Consider the following 8,903-nt stretch of genomic DNA (forward strand, 5'->3'; position numbering starts at 1 on the left):
CCCCAATCTAGCTTTTATAAGTCTAAGAATTCAGGTTGTATCTGTCCTTAGCTTTTGTATTTTATGTTTAAAAATTCTTATTAGAAAAAAAAATCTATCCTCTATGGAAGTTTTTAATTTCTTAGATCATTTTGGCTAACTTTTTCTGGACTTTTCCAATTCCATTTTGTCTTCAAGTAGGCTTTTAAGAATATCTGGATTATTTCCTAATCTGCAAAACCAGAGACAATTTTTCCTGCCTCTTTTTTGGTTTATTTCTTGTGATTTTGGTATTTTCTTTCACTAAAGTGCTAAGTGGGATTAGGTGAAATAAATTCTTATTTGTAGAGTATGCCAAAGGATTCTTTAAAAAGATGGTGCCTCACAGACTGAAAGCAGAGTTCTTATTAATGATGTCCACAGACAAATTCTGTCCTTAGCTCAGAGGGCCCACAGCTTAGCAGTTTGGGATTGTCAGTGAAATGACTGGGCTGGTAAGATGGATAAAATTGGGATTTAGGGGGACCCTGCTCTCCAGGAAATTCTCCAAGTCTTAACTTATCCAGATCCCTAAAGTGAACATGAAGCTTCAGTTTCAAATTGAATACATTTTTTTTCCATCCATGGATTGGCTTGTTTTGTTCAGTTTTACTTTGAGTATTTGAGGTTGTCTTTTCGACGTAGTATTAAACCCACGACTTCCTTTCTCGTAAAACCAAAACAAAAAGGCTTTCTATTCAGGCGCCTTCTGGGTGTGCACATGTGTGATACACACCTGGGATCAAAGCTGTCTATAAAAAGTCCTTGAATCTGTGTGGGTTCAAACATATTTCAAAGCTTCAGGATCCTGAAAGGTCTCACTCTGCTTCCTGAGGACCTGGACGTAGCTCCTGTAAAGCAATGGCTTGCCTTGGATTCCAGAGGCCTGAGGCTGGCTTGGAGCCAGCTCCCAGGGCCTGGTCCTGCACTGCCCTGCTTTCTCTTCTCTTCATCCCCATCTTCTCCAAAGGTGAGTGGAGATTTCTGGAGCATGAAGGTGGAGGAGGTGTTTCTCCCACCTGGGTTTCATTTCTTTCAGCAGTTCAGGGCAGTGATTTATAGCAGAAACAAAAGGTAAAGGTGAATCTCCTGTCCCCTGGCCGGGGTGGCTCTGTGTTCCGAGGCAAGCAGGGGACAGCTGGAAGCAGCCAGTAAGCAAAGCTATAGCTCATTGCAGAGTACCAGGTTTTTAGCAGGGGCTGAATGAACACATGTGAGTTGGTTTGGGAGACACGGTCCATTTCAGACACTTCAATAACATTAGAAAAATAAAATACTCTAAAATTCAATGATTTAAAAGGGAAAAAAACGTCCAAAGTCCTAAATGCATGTGAGCTTGGTATCAGGGAATTTCAAGATTTCCCTCTTATAAAAATGGATTTAGGCAAATCACAGGAAGTGTTTCTTTCCTATACAATTCAAAGCTTTAAGGTCTTCTAATTCATTAATTTTATACACTAATTAGCTAACTTGTTTAAAATTTAAGGAAATTTTGGGAAGAATGCCTTCATTATTCAATTCAAGGTCCTAAAGCAGATCCTGTTGATTTTATTAACCAGTTAGCCAATTATTTATAGGGTTTTTTTTTTGCCAATTTTATAAAATAAAATAATTAAAAATTAAAGAAGCAAGGAAGAAAAAAGGGAAAAGGGGAAAGAGAAATGTAGGAAGGAAATAAGGAAGGAAGGAAGTCATCAATCTTGTTTGGTGTAAGATGCTCAATTGCCTGACCTACATGTGCATTTCAGAGGCAGACCTTTAGTTTCAGATAAAATAAAGCTCTTTAGAGATCGGTACACAGTTTGTTCCATGGCTTGAACTGATGAGTACTTCCATTGAATCTCAACTTTATCTCTCTCTCTCTCTCTCTCTCTCTCTCTCTCCAGATATTTTTAGTTAAGAAAACTGTGTGGTTAGTATGAAGGAGGTACTCAAAAGATATTTGATGATTTAAATTTTATTGGAAAAGAAATAGTCATGTACACTTTCTTATTTTTTATATTTTGAATATGTTGAGATTAATGCCATTGGAAGTATTTCAATTTCCTTTTTAGGAAATTTATCTCATCCTGTAAATAGGTTCCTCACATGTTGGATAAAAATGTGACCAGATTTAGTGATGATAAGGACAAGCTCACCTGGGGGAGGGCAGGAAATTTGGTCCTGTTTAGGCTTGGAGTTGATACAATCAAGAGTTCATTGGGCAGTATATACCTACTGCTCCCAGACACTGGAGGCAGAAAAGAGGGGAGATATGATTAGCTCACAAAAAAGTTAATTTGGGGCAGAACTTCTTAAACACTGCAGTGGAGTTACTGTAGGGCAAAGGATGCTCAGAGGGCATCTCTGATAGGAAGAAATAAAGTTTGGGAAGGCAACTCTTGTCTTATCAGCTAGGGATGCTGGAATAGCAATGGTAATGGCTGCTGCCATATTGTTGTCTTTCCTGAGGACAAATGTTGTCCTGTATAGGTGCTTGGGGGAAGGGACTAGTTTGTCTACTACAGGGAGATTTATAGACAGAAAAGGGTATCTCAGAAACTTCAACCCCAAATGGAAGATTGGAACTGCATAATGGAGGACATTGAATGTTTTTAAATTTTATTTGCTTTTGCAATCCATGTTAGTAAAGCATCAAAGTGTTTGAGCTGATGAGTGAATGACATTGCTTAACTTAAATTTTGGGTATCACTTTCAATATTGACTGGAGAGAGGCTTTATTAATTATAAAAAGGCTAATTAGACATAAAGCCACTGTTTTTTAGATGTTGGAAGCCTCTTTGTATGGAGAAATGGCCTCCCTTATCTTATAGAAGAAGAACAAAAGAGTAGGAGAGCCTTCAAGTGAAGGAGAGAGGGAGGGTGGAAGAGGTGGTGATAGTGGCCGGGGAAGCCCACAGAAATTAACAGCAGGGTTGCCTCAACCCAGAGAGGAAACGACCTGGTGCCCTTGGCTCTGTGGCTTCCTCATCTAACAGCACACGCCATGGTACAGCAATAAAGCCAGGGAAGAGGTTGGGCAGTGCAGCGAGGCCAGGTTCTGCTGCTCCTGGGTAGTAGAGGTACAGGGTCAGTTAGATAAGCAGCAGGAGGTTTTGAGGTGTGCTTTGAGAGATTAGACAAGATTCTGTGCTTCACCCTCCAGAAATTCCCCTACTACTCATATTAGAGTCGCTGAGCTGTGTAGTTCTATTATAACCTTAGGATTCTGGAGTATGTAGGCACTTTGATATTGTGTGGTCTACTCCCCATCTTACTATATGTGAAAAAAATGAAGGGGAGGAGTGACTTTCCAAAATGACATATTTTCTGATAGAGCCAGGTCTCTAACTTATCACATTAGCGCCCTTCTTGCCATGACTACCTGTCTTCAAGAAATTATATCCCATTGAGGACCCATCTTTAAGGGGCATAGCTGGAAGACGGCTGAGTGATGGAGGGGATGGATGGTGAGGGAGAGGGTAAGGGAAGGTGGTGGGCTTGTTGAAGGGGGAGCTACGGACTGGGAGGTGAAGCCGGTGGGGGCTCATCAAAGATAAACCTTGCCAGGTGCTTGGATTAGGCCAGGGATGCACCTGAGTTCATTGAGTTTCCTTTGGCCTTTCCATGTTAGCGATGCACGTGGCCCAGCCTGCGGTGGTGCTGGCCAGCAGCCGGGGAGTTGCCAGCTTTGTGTGTGAGTATGCAGCTTTTCACAAAGCCACCGAGGTCCGGGTGACAGTGCTGCGGCAGATAGCCAGCCAAGTGACTGAGGTCTGTGCCACAACGTACACAGTGGAGAATGAGTTGACCTTCCTAGATGACTCCAGCTGCACTGGCACCTCCAGTGGAAACCAGGTGAATCTCACTATCCAAGGACTGAGGACTGCAGACACCGGGCTCTACATCTGCAAGGTGGAGCTCATGTACCCACCACCATACTATATGGGCCTGGGCAACGGAACCCAGATTTATGTCATTGGTAAGCAAAGCCACTTCACCAAGTTGACACTTTGCATTGCTGTCTTTGTACAAAAATAGTTTGTTCCTTAATTTCAAGGTGATTCATTTTAGGACTATGAAAATTCTCCTTAAGAGTTCTCTCCCATACAATTATGGGTGGTGACTTAAATATCATTCTGAACACAAAAGCAGATGAGTTGGGGAAGGTGCTTTTTTCCTGCTAACAGAGTGATATAGTACTCACTCTGTTATATCCATCATGAAGTTTGGCCTTGTGCCTTTGATCTAACACTCTGAGGACGTAGTCATATCTGTGGGCTTACCAATACAATTTAGGGCTAAACTGCAAGATCTAGAAGCTCCAGCTTCTTTTAACTCTTGGGGGAAGTAAGGCCTGAAAGTTTAAAACTATCTCAGGGAGGCTCTGCTTTGTTTTCTGTTGCAGAACCAGAACCATGCCCAGATTCTGATTTTCTTCTTTGGATCCTTGCAGCAGTTAGTTCGGGGTTGTTTTTTTACAGCTTCCTCGTCACAGCTGTTTCTTTGAGTAAAATGGTGAGTGTGATACTGACCAGGCTCCATGATTAATGGGGTCATCTTCAGTGTTATCTACTGACCAAATGTTGGTGCCAGGTTCAATTTTTTTTTTAAAAATATATGAAGCAGTAAATGAAGAAGAGGAAGGACAGTGGTAAAGAACACACTAGCACTAAGCATTGGCCTTTGAGGTTTCAGGATGACTAAGATTGCAGATGAGTGTGTTTGACATTGAATGTTTGTGTGCTTCTGAACAGGGTTTCAGTTTGAGTAACTGAACAATATGGGGCAGCTGTTTTGTTCTTTACCTTCGTGACATTTGTACTTGAGTTAATAACCCTGAAATACTTATAGATTATGTCGGGCCACATGTTGCTAGTGAGGATCACCTGGATGGGTTTCTATTCTCCTCCTAAATGTCCTGTATTTCGCCTGGAAACCATATTCTGGTGCCATACTTATGCCCTCCTTGTCTGAGCTGTAGCTGCCTCTGTTATCCAGTCTAACATACATAGATGTCTTGGTCTCCAGTTCAGAAAATGAAAGTCCCCGTTATTATTTACTACAGTGGTTGATGGTGGAGGAGAGAGAGGTATGGAATCAGGACTCCTGCCAGGATTTCTAACAGTTTGTTTCAGTCACCTTTGCCTAAAGCTGACTTTCCCATCACGAATCCACTTTCTCTCCTTCTTTTTCCTCCTCCTCCTTCTGGTTCCCCTTTCCCTTTCCCTCCTCCTTCTTCTCCTCCTCTTCTTGCTGTCCCCCTCCACCACACACATACGCACATGAAGACACACTATTCAATAGTGATGTTCTGTTGTTATGGGCTCTTCCTGACTCATTTGCTACAAAGTACCACACAGACTATCAGACTGGACCTCATTTGACCAAGGTGATAAAAACCTGGGAACTAGTGCAGACAGAGAAAAAGTAATAAAAAGCATACGAGGACTGGAGATAAGACATGGAGCTCTTCCACAGCATAGGTAAACTTGATTATCTTATTAACCTGGTTCCTCCACAGATAAGATCTTGTCTATTATTGTAGGCATTCTGGTGTTTTCTGTGAAGTTTTCTCAAAACCTGTTTTTGTTTTTTTTCCCCCTGTCTTCCAGCTAGGGAAAATGGCTGTTCTTTTATGTCAAAATTTCAGAATTACTTATCTAAAATGAAATTTAATAGCTGAATCAAGAGAATTTCCTGGACTTTCTAATTCTGTTCACAGTGAACATTCATTTTCATTGGGGTAGGGACCCCAATAGGTGCTGAGAAATATTATGGCTAGAAGTGGCTTCTATATTCTTTGATAATAATTACTGCTTCTTTTTGTGTTTGACAGTTGAAGAAAAGAAGCCCTCTTACAACAGGGGTCTATGTGAAAATGCCCCCAACAGAGCCAGAATGTGAAAAGCAATTTCAACCTTATTTTATTCCAATTGAGAGACCTTTGTGAAGAAAGACTGTATTTCAACTTCTAAGAGCTGAGACAATTTTAACTTTTTTTTTTCCTTTTTAACCATCCAGCTATTTTAAAAAAAATTTGTGGTGTATTCTGGAGAGGAATTTGCCTTGCTTTAACATAAAGCTGGATATAGAACTCACATTAAACATACTACATTTTAAATCAAAGGAGCAAGAAAATGGAGCCAAGATGTTTCTATCACATCAGACCCAATTTTAGCAAAAGAATCACTTGGGAGTGATGTGAGGATACAGCATTATGATGTGGGGATCAGTGAACTAAGGGAATGACAGTGCAAAGGGAGAGGACTAGACTGTACACACCTTGTATTTATGAGTGAGATGTTTGTAGCTGAAATGATCTTTAAATTTTTTTTTCTGTGTTATTTCTCTTAGCAAATATATAATTACATGAAGTTTTTTTTTTTTTAAAAAACATTCACTTGACTATGTTTTAGCCAGTGATTCCAAAGGTTATATTGTACCAATATGTATTTTTTAAAATAGTATTGTGCATGAAGGTTACATGTGCTTTTGTGTATTTGGTAATGGTTTGAATATAAACACTATATGACAGTGTCTTCCCACTATGGGTTCTGGGGGAAGTTTGTGGAGGATCTCAGGACACTAATACACCAGGTAGAAGACAGTCACTTGCTAACTAGCTTAGAAACTAGGTGAGGTTGTGGCAGTACTCAGATGCACTAAATTGGTGTTGACATGAGCTTTGAGGTTTTATACCAGCTTCTTTCAGTGATTTATAAGGAAGCCAAAACTGGGGTATGTGTGTTAACCTGACAGGATACTGTTGTCAAGACAGTGGCTCACTCCAGGAAAGCCATAGGCATGACCTTCTAAGAAGCTCCAGTTCCAGGGGCCCAATTCCTTACAGATGCAGAGTTAATGCCACAGACAGAAGAAAGCAGCAGTTGGCAGAATGGGGTGCATGAAAGTTTCTGAAAACTAACATTGTTGGTGTTTTTTAACTCAATATTTTCCATGAAAATGCAACAACGTGTATAATACTTTTAATTAAATAAAAGTGTTTGGTGGTTGTTTTAAAGAGTTGTCTTTATCATCCTTGTATTTGAATGTTGTATGAGTTTGGTTTTGATTAGTTCACGGTGTGGTGTCTCCAATGTTAGAAGTACTGTGAAAAAAAAAATAGAAAGAAACAAAAGGGCAAATAATGCTTCGTAAGTCAGCCTTGCACCAGTTAATTTCCTGCAAGCCATTTTGGGGAAGATTTCTTCCTTTTCCTTTTTGATTTCTCCGATTTAGGATATAATGTGGGTTAACACAGACTTAGTCGTCCTATAAATGTTACATGGCATGCTCTTTAACCCAGGTTCTTCACCTCCTTTTTCTTGCCCAGGGTTTTCTCAGCCCCACTCACACCTATTCCAGTTGCCATGGCAACTCCAGGATTGTCATTGTGCCCCTTGCAGCCATTTTGATCTGCCTTCATGGTAATTGAAGCTTTCCACTGTGGCATCAAGTGGAGTATTTTGCAAATGTGGGTGAAACACCCCTGTCATTATATGTTGCTATCACCTGGTAAGACCGGGACCTGGCTCACAGAGGTCTTTCTGGTTCTTGGTTAACCAATTCATAGCCACAATCTACTTGGTTTTCACTTTAGGTTTCTTGTTCTTGACCTTCACATCCTGTTGTTGTCTTGCATGACTCTCAGTGTGGTCAGGGACCACCTGTAATCAAATACACTGGATCACGTAGCTCACGGATTTGTACTTAATAACCCCAGCTGCACTGAATCAGAATCTTTGGGTGGTGGATCCAAAAGTTAACATTTTCAAAAGCTTGACCTTCTTGTACCCAATTTTGAGAATTGCTGTTTTAGGCAACTTTCTCTGTCTCTGCCTCTGTCTCAATCTCTCTGTCCCTCTGTCTCTTTCTCTCTCCTTCCTTGTTCACTCCTGATCTTTCTTTTCATTTTTCTCCCTCAGAACAAACAAATGAAATGACCCCATAAAAGTTTGTTAAATGAAAATGAATACATCTTTCAAAACAGGGTAATTGTTAATGCTTAGAATGAGTCTCTACTATGTAGAAGATTATGCTTCTTGTTCTTTTGGCCTTTGGTTGGGAACCAGAAGGAAACACACAGATTAAGGAGCCCCATGGGATAGTCTGGTACCATTTCTACTACTCCAGATGTCTTCAGAGAGATTACTTCTTTCTATATTTGATGGTAGATCAAAAGAGAGAGAGGATCTTGGACAAAGGACCTTCCAGGTACCTTTCAGATCCATTGGGCAATGGCCTACTTTATGTAAGCTTAATATCTCCTCTACTGTCACCTGAATTTCTTACATTTGCTATTCATTGTGTTAAGCATTTCCTTCTTCACTCAGTTTTGATCTTGTAATAATAGAATACTCATTGGCTCAAAGAAGTTTCTCCTGTGACAGAAGAATTGGGCAAGAAAGACTGTGACCTGATGTTTAACTGAGAGGGGAGAAAGCAAATCTGAGGCTGGGCATGACATGAAAGCTTTTTCTAAACCTAATTTTGTTTGTGAGGGTAGATCCTTCACTGGTAATATTCAGATCAGTGTACTGTCCTCAAATCAGAGGATTAATTCTCTCATGGAATTTTATCACCACCTTCATCTCTGGGAAGAGGGTCCTGGGAAATACCAAAGACTCCATGCTTCTAACTGGAGCTTGACTCACCATGCAGGGGAATCCTGGGCACTATAACCCTCCTCTCTGGAATCACTTATCCCACACAGGAATGGGGATGATGGGAATAGGATAGAGTTACCCGGGGATGCAGGGTCAGCTTCTCTTTCTATATACTCGCCAGTCCATGCTTCTACTCATCTTCTTCCAATATGGTATGCCCAACATGGTATCCATCTTCCCATTTCTCCTCTCCAAATATTTTAGTCCACCATTCTCATCTCCATCAGTCTCAAACTT

General features: G+C 40.7%; 1 protein-coding gene across 2 annotated transcripts; it reads left to right on the forward strand.

Moving 5' to 3' along the window:
- Positions 1–725: 725 nt before the first annotated feature.
- Positions 726–7,021, forward strand: Ctla4 (cytotoxic T-lymphocyte associated protein 4). 2 transcript variants are annotated; one of them, XM_015481290.2, is made up of 4 exons: positions 726–988; positions 3,632–3,979; positions 4,406–4,515; positions 5,837–7,021. In XM_015481290.2, exons 1-4 carry the CDS (start codon positions 880–882, stop codon positions 5,948–5,950), a joined length of 681 nt encoding a protein of 226 aa, XP_015336776.1. In that variant the 5' UTR covers positions 726–879; the 3' UTR covers positions 5,951–7,021. The 2 variants fall into 2 exon arrangements, with proteins under 2 accessions (XP_015336776.1, XP_015336777.1); XM_015481291.2 differs by lacking the exon at positions 4,406–4,515.
- The last annotated feature ends 1,882 nt before the right edge of the window (positions 7,022–8,903 follow it).

The sequence above is a fragment of the Marmota marmota genome, unplaced genomic scaffold, assembly GCF_001458135.2.
Source record: "Marmota marmota marmota unplaced genomic scaffold, marMar, whole genome shotgun sequence".
Taxonomy (NCBI): domain Eukaryota; kingdom Metazoa; phylum Chordata; class Mammalia; order Rodentia; family Sciuridae; genus Marmota; species Marmota marmota.

What these genes read in the sequence shown, in the direction of transcription:
- Ctla4 (XM_015481290.2), top strand. Translation starts at nt 880, where the DNA reads ATGGCTTGCCTTGGATTCCAGAGGCCTGAGGCTGGCTTGGAGCCAGCT. An exon ending in CATCCCCATCTTCTCCAAAG is followed by an intron (nt 989 to 3,631) that starts GTGAGTGGAGAT and finishes TTTCCATGTTAG; the next exon opens with CGATGCACGTGGCCCAGCCT. An exon ending in CTGTTTCTTTGAGTAAAATG is followed by an intron (nt 4,516 to 5,836) that starts GTGAGTGTGATA and finishes TGTGTTTGACAG; the next exon opens with TTGAAGAAAAGAAGCCCTCT.